The sequence below is a fragment of the Wyeomyia smithii genome, chromosome 3, assembly GCF_029784165.1.
Source record: "Wyeomyia smithii strain HCP4-BCI-WySm-NY-G18 chromosome 3, ASM2978416v1, whole genome shotgun sequence".
Lineage (NCBI taxonomy): Eukaryota > Metazoa > Arthropoda > Insecta > Diptera > Culicidae > Wyeomyia > Wyeomyia smithii.
The window spans coordinates 156,180,203-156,197,757 of record NC_073696.1 but is presented as its reverse complement, the minus strand read 5'-3'; the positions used below and the strand labels follow the sequence as shown (position 1 = coordinate 156,197,757).

The window sequence follows — 17,555 nt, the reverse complement described above, 5'->3', positions numbered from 1 at the left end:
TCGATCATTTTCGGCTGTTTCCCAGGAACCGGAAGTCGCCAACCTAGAATCCAAAATGGGGTCTTTGGTCGATTTCTCTAGATCCGGAGATACTCATGATAGACGGAAATCGGCCATTTTTGGCTGTTTTCCAGAAACCAGAAGTTACCATCTTACAATTTTAAATGGTGTCTGAGGTCAATTTTTAGCTTCTTGCAACATTCTGGCTGTCATTCGTTGTTTTGCTTTCGTCTCGATTAGACGCAAATTGTTCATCTCCGTTTGAGTTTGCAAAATAACAATACACGAGTTATCGTACGGGTGTTTTTTTGTCGATTAGTTCTTGTGCTGCGCGATAACAATAGCCGGTAGTTTATCGGCAGAAACATCTTCTGCACACTGGTAGGGGCAGGCTACCCCGCCAGTGATCCGATACGCAGCTGATATATCAGCAAGAAAAATTCTCCCGCACCGCTGTTACCCCGCTAGCAGCACGGACCACCATACGATCGAGCGAGTGGAAGTCAACTACAAGTGGCATCTACAAGGTCGCGTGTAGGATACGGCCACTGTGTCACAACACGAAGCTGGATCGTCATTGTTTGTTCTGCGGAGACGCTCGATTAATCCTACTATCAGCCGTGAGGTCGTGACTTAGACGTTCGGTGAAGTATTCACTTTAGAATTTTTATCATTATTATTAATAGTATTATTATTATTGTTATTATTATAATTATTATTACTATTATTATTATTATTATTATTATTATTATTATTATTATTATTATTATTATTATTATTATTATTATTATTATTATTATTATTATTATTATTATTATTATTATTATTATTATTATTATTATTATTATTATTATTATTATTATTATTATTATTATTATTATTATTATTATTATTATTATTATTATTATTATTATTATTATTATTATTATTATTATTATTATTATTATTATTATTATTATTATTATTATTATTATTATTATTATTATTATTATTATTATTATTATTATTATTATTATTATTATTATTATTATTATTATTATTATTATTATTATTATTATTATTATTATTATTATTATTATTATTATTATTATTATTATTATTATTATTATTATTATTATTATTATTATTATTATTATTATTATTATTATTATTATTATTATTATTATTATTATTATTATTATTATTATTATTATTATTATTATTATTATTATTATTATTATTATTATTATTATTATTATTATTATTATTATTATTATTATTATTATTATTATTATTATTATTATTATTATTATTATTATTATTATTATTATTATTATTATTATTATTATTATTATTATTATTATTATTATTATTATTATTATTATTATTATTATTATTATTATTATTATTATTATTATTATTATTATTATTATTATTATTATTATTATTATTATTATTATTATTATTATTATTATTATTATTATTATTATTATTATTATTATTATTATTATTATTATTATTATTATTATTATTATTATTATTATTATTATTATTATTATTATTATTATTATTATTATTATTATTATTATTATTATTATTATTATTATTATTATTATTATTATTATTATTATTATTATTATTATTATTATTATTATTATTATTATTATTATTATTATTATTATTATTATTATTATTATTATTATTATTATTATTATTATTATTATTATTATTATTATTATTATTATTATTATTATTATTATTATTATTATTATTATTATTATTATTATTATTATTATTATTATTATTATTATTATTATTATTATTATTATTATTATTATTATTATTATTATTATTATTATTATTATTATTATTATTATTATTATTATTATTATTATTATTATTATTATTATTATTATTATTATTATTATTATTATTATTATTATTATTATTATTATTATTATTATTATTATTATTATTATTATTATTATTATTATTATTATTATTATTATTATTATTATTATTATTATTATTATTATTATTATTATTATTATTATTATTATTATTATTATTATTATTATTATTATTATTATTATTATTATTATTATTATTATTATTATTATTATTATTATTATTATTATTATTATTATTATTATTATTATTATTATTATTATTATTATTATTATTATTATTATTATTATTATTATTATTATTATTATTATTATTATTATTATTATTATTATTATTATTATTATTATTATTATTATTATTATTATTATTATTATTATTATTATTATTATTATTATTATTATTATTATTATTATTATTATTATTATTATTATTATTATTATTATTATTATTATTATTATTATTATTATTATTATTATTATTATTATTATTATTATTATTATTATTATTATTATTATTATTATTATTATTATTATTATTATTATTATTATTATTATTATTATTATTATTATTATTATTATTATTATTATTATTATTATTATTATTATTATTATTATTATTATTATTATTATTATTATTATTATTATTATTATTATTATTATTATTATTATTATTATTATTATTATTATTATTATTATTATTATTATTATTATTATTATTATTATTATTATTATTATTATTATTATTATTATTATTATTATTATTATTATTATTATTATTATTATTATTATTATTATTATTATTATTATTATTATTATTATTATTATTATTATTATTATTATTATTATTATTATTATTATTATTATTATTATTATTATTATTATTATTATTATTATTATTATTATTATTATTATTATTATTATTATTATTATTATTATTATTATTATTATTATTATTATTATTATTATTATTATTATTATTATTATTATTATTATTATTATTATTATTATTATTATTATTATTATTATTATTATTATTATTATTATTATTATTATTATTATTATTATTATTATTATTATTATTATTATTGTTATTATTATTATTATTATTATTATTATTATTATTATTATTATTATTATTATTATTATTATTATTATTATTATTATTATTATTATTATTATTATTATTATTATTATTATTATTATTATTATTATTATTATTATTATTATTATTATTATAATTATTATTATTATTATTATTACTATTGTTATTAGTTTTAGTATTACTGCCTTTTTTTTTATTTTGATCCATTGTAGTTTGAGAAATTGTTTTTAAAATTTAATAGCAACTACTTGACCCCCCCCCCCCCCCCACATTCGAATATTTATCGTTTGTGTGCGGTAGAGCGTAACGCTCCCGCAAAATGGACGACATGCAGGTGCAACTATTCCTGGATGTGGAAACAACTGGGGAAGAGATTGAGATCTCCCCCATCAATTCCCCTCTACCTTCCCTGCTACCTAGCCCCGTACCAAGGGTACCGGCAACACAGGTGAAAGCTTACCCAGATGCTTCGAAAGGTCCGTTCGTAGTTTACTTCAGGCCCATAAAGAAGCCTCTAAATATAATTCAAATCGGCAAGGACCTGGCAAAACAGTTTTCGGACGTAACCGAAATTACAAAGGTTAGACCGAACAAACTGCGAGTTGTTGTGAGTAGCTTGAAGCAAGCAAACGCAATTGCTGGCTACGAGCTCTTCACGAGAGAGTACCGCGTGTACATCCCTGCCAAGGACGTGGAGATCGACGGTGTGGTTACCGAAGGAAGCCTCACGGTCGATGACATTTTGCGTCACGGGGTTGGCTGCTTCAAGAACCCTCTGATTCAAGATTTAAAGATACTGGATGTCAAGCAATTGCATTCAGTATCCATCGAAGAAGGGAAGAAGAAATTCTTCCCTTCGGATTCCTTCCGTGTAACATTCGCCGGATCCGCACTGCCGAACTACATCTCTTTGGACAGGGTTCGTCTGCCTGTACGCCTGTTCGTACCGCGGGTCATGCATTGCCAAAACTGCAAGCAGTTAGGTCATACAGCCACCTACTGCTGCAACAAGGCACGCTGCAGCAAGTGCGGAGGCAATCATGCTGAGACCGCTTGCAGTGAGGATACTGAAAAGTGTCTTTACTGCGAGGGAACTCGGCATGACCTTTCGGCGTGTCCCGCGTACAAACAGCGCGAGGAAAAAATAAAGCGTTCCCTCAAGGAACGATCAAAGCGCTCTTTCGCAGAAATGCTGAAGAGTGCTGAGCCACCCTCGACAGGAAACAGCTTTTCCTTTTTGCCAACCGATGAGGGTACATCTGACGATCCCGTCGAAGGGTGTTCTTATGCCATGCCAGAAGGATCTAAGAAGAGGAGAATGATCAACTCTCCTAATCTTTCTCGCAAAGGTCGCAAGATAACCCCTAGCGGAATGACCAATAAGCCAACACAAAAAGGAAGCGGTGAAGAAAAACCGAAGCAAGTACCTCCCGGTTTTAATTTTAAATCAAACCAGGAGTACCCACCGCTTCCTGGGGCACCAAAAACCCCTCGGGCACCCATTTCTCGATCAGAAGATAAAATAGAAACAGGGTTCATAAAATTTTCTGATATTGTGGACTGGATATTTAAAACATTCAACATACCAGATCCCCCTACAAAATTTTCTTCTTGCCCTTCTTCCTACAGTGAAAACCTTTTTGATGCAACTAGCAGCAACTTGGCCCCTCATTTCAGCTATCATATCTTTCGATGACTAATACAGCGAAAGAGGTTAGGAATTTTATCACTGTATTACAGTGGAATTGCAGAAATATCATCCCCAAATTCGATCTATTTTCTCATTTAATAAATACATACAATTGTGACGCATTTGCGCTCTGTGAAACCTTTCTCAATTCAAACGATCAACTCAATTTGCACGATTTTAACATTATTCGTCGAGATCGAGACTCACACGGTGGAGGGGTACTTTTAGGGATTAAAAAGTGCTATTCCTTGTTCCGAATCGACCTCCCCTCGATCTCGAATATTGAAGTCGTTGCCATTCAAACGAATATGAATGGAAAAGACCTATGCCTTGTTTCGTTATATATGCCTCCATCCGCGCGGATTGAACAGAAGCATCTCACTGATATAGCAGAGTTGCTTCCCGCGCCTTTTTTGATATTGGGAGATTTTAATTCTCACTGTTCGCTATGGGGGTCGCAGTACGACGACAACCGATCTTCTTTAATCTGTAACTTGATCGACGACTTCAATATGACAGTTTTGAATACTGGGGAAGCGACACGTGTACCTAATCCTCCAGCACGTGAAAGCGTGCTTGACCTATCCCTTTGCTCGACATCACTAGCGTTAGATTGCCGGTGGAAAGTAATCAACGATCCCCACGGTAGTGATCATCTTCCAATCGTTATATCAATTGCTAATGGTTCAACTCCCCCGAACCCAATCAATATTTCCTACGACCTTACACGTAATATTGATTGGAAGTGTTATGAGTCTATTATAGCGCAATCTATCGAGACTCACGAGGAACTTCCTCCGGAGGAAGAATACGCGTTCTTAGCTGGCTTGATAATCGACGCCGCGACTCAAGCTCAGACGAAACCGATACCCGGGGTAACGATTAGACAGCGCCCTCCCAACAAATGGTGGGACAAAGAGTGCTCTGAGCTGTACGCGCGAAGGTCCGCGGCGTATAAGGACTACCGGGAGTACGGCACTGTCAACCTGCTTCGAAAGTACGAGGCACTGGGCAGGCAGATGAAGAGCTTAGTAAAGGCGAAAAACGCGGGTACTGGCGGCGGTTCGTAAACGCGTTGTCCAGGGAAACAGCGATGAGCACTCTTTGGGATACCGCCAGGCGCATGCGGAACCGTGACGTTTCGAATGAAAGCGAGGAATATTCAGATCGCTGGATACTCGATTTTGCCAAAAAGGTCTGTCCAGACTCTGTACCGGAACAGAAAACCTTTCGCGACGCGTTATTAGTAACTACGGAAGAGCCTCCATTTTCGATGTTGGAATTTTCAATGGCTCTCCTGTCGTGCAACAATAAGGCTCCAGGGTTAGATAGAATAAAATTCAACCTGTTGAAGAATCTACCCGACTCTGCAAAAAGACGCTTGTTGAATTTGTTCAACAAGTTTCTTGAGCTAAATATTGTTCCGCATGACTGGAGGGAGGTAAAAGTCATTGCTATTCGGAAACCCGGGAAACCTGCCTCTGATCACAATTCATATAGGCCGATTGCGATGCTCTCTTGCCTCCGAAAATTAATGGAGAAAATGATCCTCTTACGGTTAGACAAATGGGTCGAAACAAACGGGTTACTTTCAGATACTCAATTTGGCTTTCGCCGGGGCAAAGGGACGAACGATTGCCTAGCGTTGCTTTCTACTGAAATTCAACTAGCCTTTGCTCGAAAAGAGCAAATGGCTTCTGCGTTCATGGATATTAAGGGGGCTTTTGACTCTGTCTCTGTAGAAGTTTTAAGCGCGAAACTTCATTCGCAGGGACTTTCACCAAATTTGAATAACTTTTTGTTCAATTTGTTGTCAGAAAAGCATATGTATTTCTCACATGGCACATGGACAACTTCCCGAATTAGTTACATGGGCCTCCCCCAGGGCTCATGTTTAAGTCCTCTCTTATATAATTTTTACGTCAATGACATCGATGAATGTCTTGCAAATTCATGCACGCTAAGGCAACTTGCAGACGATAGCGTTGTATCCATTACTGGTGGCAAGGCTAGCGATCTGCAAGGACCATTGCAAGATACCTTAGACAATTTGTCTGAATGGGCTCTTAAGCTGGGTATCGAATTCTCTCCGGAGAAAACTGAGCTAGTCGTTTTTTCTAGGAAGCATAACCCAGCTCAGCTACAGCTCCTACTAACGGGTAAAACGATCTCTCAGGTTTTAGTCGCTAAATATCTCGGGGTCTGGTTCGACTCCAAATGCACCTGGGCTTGTCATATTAGGTATCTGACACAAAAATGCCAACAGAGGATTAATTTTCTTCGTACGATTACCGGAACTTGGTGGGGTGCTCACCCAGGAGACCTTCTAAGGTTATACCAAACAACGATATTGTCAGTTCTTGAGTACGGCTGTTTCTGCTTTCGCTCCGCCGCGAACACGCACATTATAAAATTAGAGAGAATACAATATCGTTGTTTGCGTATTGCCTTGGGTTGCATGCAGTCGACCCATACGATGAGTCTTGAAGTGTTAGCGGGTATTCTTCCGTTGAAACATCGTTTTTGGAATCTCTCTTACCGGTTGCTAATTCGATGCACAGTTATGAACCCATTAGTAATTGAAAATTTCGAGAGGTTGGTCGACCTTCAATCTCAATAAAGATTTATGACTTTATATTTTGACTAAATGGCTCAAGATATTAATCCTTCTTCATACGATTCCTCCAATGTCGCACTTTTAGCTACTTCTAATAATGCTATATTCTTCGACACCACCATGAAACAAGACATTTCTGGTATCCCGGATCAATTGCGACCCCAAGAGATCCCTAAGATTTTTTCCAATAAGTTTAAACATGTTAGTTATGATAAAAGGTTTTTCACTGACGGATCTAATCTAGATGAGTCCACTGGCTTCGGTGTTTTCCACGAAAATTTTACCGCCTCCTACAAACTCGATGCTCCTGCTTCCGTGTACGTCGCAGAACTTGCTGCTATTCAGTACTCTCTTGGAATCATCGAAACCCTACCCATAGACCACTACTTCATCTTCACAGATATTCTCAGTGCCATTGAGGCTCTGCGATCAATGAAGCCTGTGAAGCACACCCCGTATTTCCTGGGGAAAATACGGCGGTTTTTAAGTGCTTTAACAGATAAAAATTACCAGGTTACCTTAGCGTGGGTCCCTTCTCATTGCTCGATTCCGGGTAACGAAAAGGCTGACTCTTTAGCTAAGGTGGGTACTATTGACGGCGATATTTATGAAAGACCAATTGCTTATGATGAATTTTATAGCATTTTGCGTCAGAGAACACTCAACAGTTGGCAATCATCATGGAACTCAGATGAACTGGGACGGTGGCTACATTCCATTTTTCCTAAGGTATCGACGAAAGCATGGTTCAAGGGGTTGGATGTAGGTCGGGACTTCATTCGCGTGATGTCCAGACTTATGTCCAATCACTATACGTTAAACACGCATCTCTTTCGTATAGGGCTTGTAGACAGTAATCACTGCGTTTGTGGCGATGGCTACCATGACATCGAGCATGTTGTTTGGTCGTGTACCGAATACTGTGGTGTTAGGTCTGAGCTTATAGATTCCCTTCGGGCCCGAGGAAAACAACCGAACGTACCCGTTAGAGACATTCTGGGAAGCGGTGATCTCCAGTACATGACACAGCTATACGTGTTCATAAAACACGCTGGTATTAAAATATGAAACTCTTCTATCTATTTGTTAGATTACCATTCCCGCTACACGCTGAAAGAAGATGATACACTAAGCTGGAGACACTCAAACGAAGACTCGGCATCTTTATGTTCACGCAGATCTCTCAGTTCAAACTGCTCAAAAAGAACATCACTGCTTAGCCATGGAGGGAAGTTACAATTTTGATTTTAACTATATTGAGTTATACGATTTATTTATTTGTAAATCGTATAACTCAATATAGTTAAAATCAAAATTGTAACTTCCCTCCTCTCACCTTAAATCCCCACTAGCTCGTAGTCGGCCGCGAGAATAAAGAAAAGGCCTCCCTCTTTTCCCTGCTAATTTAGAATTTAAAAAAAAAATGTACTTGGCTCAGTTAAACATAAATTGTATCGTGCCGTGTCAAATAAACTATTTAAATTTAAAAACATTCTGGCTGCGGAGATACTTATATTGGGTGGTATTTGGTCACTTTGGGCTGTTTTTCAGAAACCGAAAGTCGTCATTTTGGACTTTAAAATTGCCTGTTTAATCAATTTCTGTCATCTGGGCGTAATTCTGGGTCCGAAAACATTCATATTGAATGGTATTTGGTCATTTCCGGCTGTTCAATGAGAATCGTTCATTTTAGGCTGTTTTCCAGAAACCAGAAGTTGCCATCTTAAAATTCAAAATGTTGTCTGAAGTTGATTTATGGCTCCAGTGCATCATTACGATTCCAGAAATACCCATATTGGGTAGTATTTGGTCGTTTGCCGCTTTTTTTTTAAACCGGAAGTCGCTATTTTGAATTTCATAACGGCATTTGGAGACAATTTCTGGATTTCGAACGTCATACTGGTTGAAGAAACACTTATATTGGGTGCTATTTGGTCATTTTCAGCTTCCCTTCCAGAAAAAGGAGGGGTGTCGAACCATTATGGTCATATTTGTTACCCCTTAAAACATCCACATGCCAAATTCGGTTTCATTTGCTTGGTTTGTTCTTGAGTTGTGTAGAAATTAATGTTTCGTTTGTAAGGGACCCCTCCCTTTCAAAAGAGGGAGGGGTCTCAAACTATCATAGGAACCTTTATCGGCACCAAAAACCCCTACATAGAAATTTTCACGTCGATCGGTTTGGTAGTTATCGAGCCAATATGGATCAGACAGACAGACCGGGCTGCATTTTTATAAGTTTAGATTATAACATCAATATTTTAGTACCAAAAGAGTGAATATACATTTATTGGATTGAAGCGTTCATGTAAATCTATTTTTACAAATAAAAGTTTGAATGAGAAAGGCTGGGTCTGACCGCTAGGTGGATTAATTTAGGTTTTTTATTATATTATATTATATTATTTATTTTCAGTTCATCCGACTTGTAGTCTTAATGAAGTATTACTATAATATATGTGTATGTGGCTGGGAAAAGCCGCCTTGAAACGCGCGAGAGGCGGTTTCAAGCCGGCGCAAAAACCCAGCATCTTTTTAGAACAAATACTTAGCACCAATTACAATTCAAGTAGAAACATCAATCAATAGGACAACACTAACAATGTAAAATAGTAGATTAACATAAAAAATTAAAATTATCGTTTGAATTATAGGTTGAAGCCATTCGACGAACAGGTTCATGCAAGCCATAGTTCTTGCGGTGTGCATTTAATTGCAATAGTCGTTGATGGCGTTGCGGGCGGAGAGGGCACTGCAGCTGAAGCATAGTCAGAATAGCTGGGCAGTCATAACTACTTGTCAAAATTTTGTGTGCTGTTATGGCCATAATATCCTTGCGACGTTGTTCAAGAGGTGCGATACCAACCAATAAACAGAGGCTTTCGTAGGGCGGCAAATGATCAGGGTTACTTCAGGGCAATGCGCGGCAAATCCTTCGTATGAGATGTTTTTGAATGCGCTCAATTCGCCGAATCCAATGGTCATAATACGGATCCCATACCACACATGCAGTTTCCAGAATCGGCCGTACCAAGGAGCAGTAGAGTGTGCGGAAAGTGCCTGGGTCTTCAAATTCCTTTCCGATCCTACAAATCATGCCAAGTTGACGATTGGCTTTATTTATAATCGACGAATAATGCTGTCTAAATGTCATTTGCGTGTCTAATATGATCCCTAGGTCAGTGACAACTTGCTTCGATGTAGGGTTGTTCCATTAATAGAATAATTATACAACAAGGGCTGTTTTTTACGCTGGAAGCTGATCACGGTACACTTCGGAACGCTTATCAACATGGAGTTGGAAGTACACCAGTCATTGAACAAATCGAGAAGCGCGTGAAGCCTGTAACAATCCTCAAGTGTTTCGATAAGGTAAAAGATCTTGGTATCATCAGCGTAAAGCAATCGCGTGCAAGGTGGTAACATCCTAGTGACATCATTGATGAACAGCGAAAATAGCAGTGGCCCTAGTATGCTGCCTTGAGGTACACCGGAACTGTTACTGAACCAGGTGGATTGCGATGTACCCAACTTTACAGCAATCTTTCGATGGCGTATATATGAGTTCAACCATTCAACCAACCCAGCAGCAACTCCGAGCTTGTAACATTTGGCACATAGTAGCCCATGATCCACACGATCAAAAGCAGCTTTCAAATCCGTGTAGATGGCATCGATTTGAAGACTCTGCTCCATGTCACGAAGACAGAATGAAGTGAACTCCAATAAGTTCGTTGATACAGATCTGCCGGGATAAAACCCGTGCTGCGCAGTTGAAATATAACTTTTCACGCTGAACATGAGATGATTATGAACAATAGATTCGAAAACTTTCGAGCAAGCACACAAGCAAGAGATTCCACGGTAATGTTCAACATTTCGTTTGTCGCCTTTCTTAATAACCGGGAACATGAACGATTTCTTCCAGCTGCGGGGAAATTGATGATTTTGCACCGAAAGATTGAAAATTGCAGCTAGCGGTAATTTTAAATTTACAATGCATTTTTTTCAAAAGAACAGCAGGAATGCCATCTGGTCCAGGGTTGCGTTAGCAACTTCGTCAGGAGTAATTAAAAACATGTCAACATTAAGTACGTCCCCAGGAACCAGGGGCAAAGCTGCGGAAATGACATCAGGTGAAGCGCATTCGCTGTTGAACACGCTCGAAAAGTGCTCAGCAAATTAGTCGCATTTGTTATGGTTCGTGGACGCTTCACTGTTGAGCAAGAACATAGAGGATGGTAAGCCTACCTCCTTTCGTTTCGTATTGACAAACTTCCAGAAGCTTTTCGGGTTCAAACGTAGGTTATATTCAGTTTTACGTACGAACGCCGCATACAGAGTTCAGGGCTTTGTAAGACCGGCTAGCGCGATTAAAGCGAATTCGATTATAAAGGTTTCTTTTCCTTTGATATGAACGCAAGGCAGATTTTCGAGTGCGGTTAAGTCTTGTGAGTTGCCTGTTTCCCCAGATAGGTTTAGGACGAAGACGAACTTTTGGAACATGCCGAAGTATAAGGTCCTGGATTATATCAGTAAATCTTGACACGGCTTCATCCACGGCCGTAGAACGGATGATCGAGGTCCAGTCGATATCCCTCAGTGCTAAATTGATAGCATCATAGTTTCCTCGTCGAAAGTCGAAACTGTTAGGGTCGAACTCATCTATGAACTGTGCTTCAACTGGTCTGTTGACGGTAACCATTATTGGTGGGTGATGGACATCAATATTGCAGAGGGAAACGGGAGCACTGGTGACCGAGCATGCAGGCAAAACATGCAAGTTAGCGAAGATCAGATCCAGAAACCTACCATTCGGGTTACAGACAGAATTAATCTGGTGCATACTGTAAAAAGCCATGCCGTCTAATAAGCGAGAACTGCCAACGTTAACAGTTGATCGCAAAGCGTCTACTAATGGGTATTTGGTCATTGGCTGCGCACTCCAGGTTAAACCAGATCGATTATAATCACCAAACAGAAGAAGGTCGTCGTTTATACCCATCGAGTTAACAGCTTTATGTGTTTTTATGTCGGTCAATAATATCCGCTTCATTCCGCAAATTGATGGGATGTAAATAGCACCGAGCACAAAATTCGACTCGCCATTCATGATTGAATCCCACAACTGCTCGAGTGATTCATCTGAAGCTTCAACTAGCAATGCGGATGACAAAAAGCGCCGAACAGCGATGATAACTCCGCCGCCCCTTGCCTTTATGCTATTCTTCGAACATCGGTCAGTCCGATAAACGTATAATCAGGGCCAAATAATTGGACAGAGGGAATTTGTGAATCTAGCCAAGACTCAGTTAGGATGATGCAGTCAAACAACGCATCAGAAACTTCCAGTGCAAACTCTGTAACTTTGCTACGTAGACCACGCACGTTTTGGTAGTAGAAAAGTAGAGGTGATTCGCACGAAGATTCCTGTTGTTGAGCAGTCCTAGAAGCGGGAATTTTATCAGCAGTTGAAGAGTTCGAACTAAGCGGGTACTTGCCGCTAACAGCGGATTGGAGAACCCCTTCACCACACCCACGCACTGGACCGGGACGGCTGATGATCGCTGGCTGCAGTTATGTCGCTAAATGGCACTGAGCGAGCAAATTGCAGAGTCCCTTCATCGGTTGCCGAGAGCCGAGAGTAGAAGTTTGAAACAGCACTGCAAATGGAACGGAATTCAGGACACGAAGAAGCTCTAATTGAATTATACTTGCCTGAGCGCGCAAGTTGGATAGCCCCCTCACCAACTCCGAACGCAGGAACGGAACGACTTGGAGGGCCGGAACAGGCTGCTGAGGACGGAGACGAACGGTAATTGTCGACTGCGTCGGGTGGCTCAGGGGCTTCCATTATGCGAAATGACGTGCGTTCCGTTGTCGGCAATTCTTGGTAGGTGTTTGATGCTGCGTTGAAATCATCCGAGGGGTCCTAACTTCGGTCCGTGGAATTTTTGCAGGTCCCCAAAAATCCCGCTCAGCTCTCAAATTTTCAAATTCCCTAAAGAAAATTCCTTTCGGCCATACAGACGGGTCGAGTGCTTTGTCCTTCAAATCCTTTTCTACTCCAAATTTAAACGAGATGAAAGCATACTGATTCACATCAGCATCCTTACGCACAAGTTTCCGAACATCGACAGGCTGTGTAGTTTCCAAGCATTGTTTAACGAGCTCGGAAATATCATCTTCAGTGACATGACGAGCAATTCTGGATAAATAAACCCAGAATTTTTCAGTTGGTTTTGCAACAGTTTCGACTGATGCGCTTCCCAAGTCAATCGATTTCGTTCCACCAACAAGCTTAAGATCGGGGCGAGGTTTAGGTGTCGTATCACGAGTGCGCTTAATGCTAGGCCAAGCAGTGCGTGAGCGTCCCACAGCAGCGGAATCATTGAACTGACGTTTGTCGACTAATGTCTTAGTAAGTTCTTTGGTTTCCTGAAGCTCAGTCTTCAATTCACCCAGTGACTCGCGAAGAGCATTCGAAAAAACAGCTACAACATCCTGTGTCGATTTCATGGGATTTTGCTTTATGTACTCCAATTGGGCAATACAGTGGTCACAAAACCACAGAATATTATTTTGCTCATTCACAAAGTCGACATGAGGCCTAATCAGACCAACGCATTTTAAATGCGCAGATTGATGACAAAAACCGTTACATTGAATCACCTCAATTGTTTTGATCGGCTTAGAGCACTGGTAGCAGTTTGAATCCATGATCCGTTCAATATGAGGTGTGTGTCCGTGCTATGTTAGGTTATCGAATACGGCCGCCAGATGTCGCTTCGGTCGAAAAAATTGAGCGTGACGGTAGTACGAGAAGCGATGGTACAAACAATGCACTGCAATTTCACCAAAACTAAAAATCTAAAAACTAAACTAAAAACAAAAACTCACTCGGATTGACTTAGCAAGACACTTCGAATCGCGCAAACCGACAAGAATCGCAATATTGCCGTTTAGATAAACGCCTAGACAGTTACCCGCAAAAAAATAGACAATTTTTAGCACCGTAAACAAACGCGATGTATAGCACAACGAAGGTACACGGAGAAAAAAAAAACAAATGTATCAAACGAATTGAAAGTCTGAAAATAATAATAAAATCTGTAAGATTCTAATATTATATTGAGGCGGGGCTTACCGATTGGAAAATTACTCCGGAATGTACTGTAAGTACTCAGTCATTCTGTAAAGGGTCTTTGGAAGATCGGTAGAGCTAACACCTTCTAGAACCCGAAACTAAGATAGTTGCAAAAATGAAAAATAACTGCAACTGTCTTTTTTCACTATATCACTGCCAGACAGTGGGTTCTAGAATGGTTCCACACACACACACACACACACACACACACACACACACACACACACACACACACACACACGCACACACAGAGGTTATGTATCAAAATGTAAAAATCACGAAACAACAATATCTCAGAAACTACAGAACCGATTTTCACAAAACTGATGTCAAATGAACGAGCTATCTTTAGAACTCTTAACTTATAAATTTCATAATGATTTAACATATGGTTCAAAAGTAATGTAAAGAAATGTTTTCCAGAGGCTGTTTAAACTTACTCATTTTTCTCAGAGATAGCTGGACCGATTTTCACAAAACTAGTCTAGTTGTCCCATAGGTTTCTATTGAATTTCATTGTAATCGGTTTGTAACTTTATCCGTTATTTATAAAAATGTCAAATCAAGTTATAAAAGCAAAGCATATATCAAAAACTGCTTAAACTTACTTCTTTGTCTCAGAAATGGCTAGACCGGTTTTCACGAAATTAGTTTAAAATGAAAGGTCAAGTGGCCTAATAACACTCTATTGAACTTCATTGTAATCGGATTTTTAGTTTAGGCACCATGTATCAAAATGTGAAAATCACGAAATTTCATTAACTCAGGAACTACACAACCGATTTGAAAAAAATTAATTTCAAATGAACGGGTTACCTAACAAACATGGAAGTTTTTGTTGCCCCATAAGACCCTATTGATTTCTTTTGCAATCGGACTATTACTTTGCCTGTTATGTTTTAAAATGTGAAATCCAGCTATGAAAAGAAACATATTCCGAAGACTACACAAACTCACTCACTCTTCTCAGAGATGGTTGAACCGATTTCCACAAAATTGGTGTCAAATGAAAGGTCTAGCTGGCTCATAACACCCTGTTGAATTATGCTGTAATCGGACTGTAACTTCGTCTGTAATTTATAGAAATGTGAAAATCACGAAACTTCATTATCTTAGAAACTACACAACCGATTTGAACAATAATGATATCAGATGAACAGGCTAGTTGAGGGTTAACTGATGAATTATGATTGAACACTTGGTTTCAAAGTTTGGCTGCCCTATACGTTCCCATTTCATTTGATTATAATCTATAATCGAACTTAAGCAACCGTTATGTATTAAATTGTCAAAACAACGAAAGTCTATTATCTCAAGTATTACACGACTTATTTGAACATAAGTAGTGTCATACAAACGAATCATCTCTTAAACTTACAAATAACAAACTTCATAACAATTTGATATGTGGTTCAAAGGTTTTGGAAAGAAAAGACATTTAAAACAATACCAGCTATGATCAATATATATGGCCTCAACATGATTTAAATGTGCTAACGTACTATTTGAACGTTCCCGGTATCGCTCGTGATTAAATTGTTCGAAATTAAGAGTCATTTATTTCATTTCGCTATTTCTCAAGCACTAACATAACGTCAAATTTTATATTTTATACCTCAATTACAACATCAATATTTTGGGACCCAAAGAGTGAGCTATTTTTACAAATAATGAGTTTGAATGAGAAAGGCTGAGTCTGACCGCTAGGTGGATTAATTTTTTTAAATTGATTTTCAAATTATTGGTATTCTTTTGAAGGGTTACTATGTCTGTGCTGCCCATAATTCAAAAATTGGCTGATATGCCATTTTCACCAAAATCGAGAAAACAGTTTCTCGTGACGGTAAACACCCTAAACAAGGTTCCTACGGAAGCCGATTGTCAAAAAATTCATTTGAAACAATTTTGGCTAATATCCAAAATAATTGAGAAGTCAGCTAATATCCAATATCCAATATGAACCTGTGGCATGTTCACGAACCAGTGTATTATTACTGTACTTTGTTTCATCAAACTTTCGAAAGAGTGTTGTAACCTGGCGGTTACTGGCGACAGGAAAGCGATCGTAAGGCCCTTGCATCAAATTTGACTTTTTTACGAACAATATATTTGATGCAACAAGAATTGATTTGCGGTGCTGCGAAACCCAATGATCAAAACGCGTGACTGTTTCCTTCTGTCATAAATCTTTACATGCTATAAAATACTATTGAGCTCTTTGATTAGAAGTAATAATAAAGAGAAGATTCAGATTTCATTTTTTTTTTTATTTATTTCGTCAAGCAAATGTAGACTACAGTTATAATAATACAATGTTTTCTTATATTCTATACATTATTTCCAGTAGTTAGTCGTTTTTTTATTTGATTTCTGCCCATGGTGATGTCGATATTTTCGCAGTGCTGGTTATAGTGACGCATCATGCGATTTATTGGGCCATTTTTTGAGTAGTTTGTTCTGTGAGAATTTTCCGAAAATATTTTACGATTTCTTAATTGACGACTGGGTGCATAAAAATTTAGTTGTGATAATAATTGAGTAGATTGCACGCGTTGAAAAATAATGTCATCGATAAAATAAAGCATTGAAAGATCGCGGCGTTCTTTAAGTGCTTGTATGTCTATAAGCATGCAGCGTGCTTCATATGATGGTAAGGGAAATAATGTCCAATTTAGCTTACGAAGCGCGTACAAAAGAAATTGTTTTTGGACAGATTCAATGCGTTCTTCATGTGTGGCAATATAGGGATTCCATACAATGCTACAATATTCCAGAATTGGTCGGACGTATGTAATATATAATAGTTTGATTGTATATGGGTCTTGAAAATTGTGGCCGAAGCGTTTTATAAAGCCCAGCATACTATTTGCTTTGTTGATAATTGTATTATAATGTTCTATGAATGTAAGTTTGGAGTCTAGATTACGCCTAGGTCCCTTACGATTTTGCATTTTTCTACTGGTTGGTTACCTAAGAAAATGTTTGTAGGTGGTGTTACTGTTCTTCTGCTAAAGGCTATTGAATTACATTTTTTAATGTTGAGTTGTAATAGGCTTTTGTTGCACCAAGTGTAGAAAACATTAATTTCATTCTGGAATATTTCGAAGTCTTCT

General features: G+C 35.7%; 1 protein-coding gene across 1 annotated transcript; it reads right to left on the bottom strand.

Annotated features, from left to right (window-relative positions):
- Positions 1–13,148: 13,148 nt before the first annotated feature.
- LOC129728727 (uncharacterized) lies at positions 13,149–14,015 on the bottom strand. The gene has a single exon (XM_055687182.1). The coding sequence runs from the start codon at positions 14,013–14,015 to the stop codon at positions 13,149–13,151; it is 867 nt and encodes a 288-aa protein (XP_055543157.1).
- Positions 14,016–17,555: the final 3,540 nt, after the last annotated feature.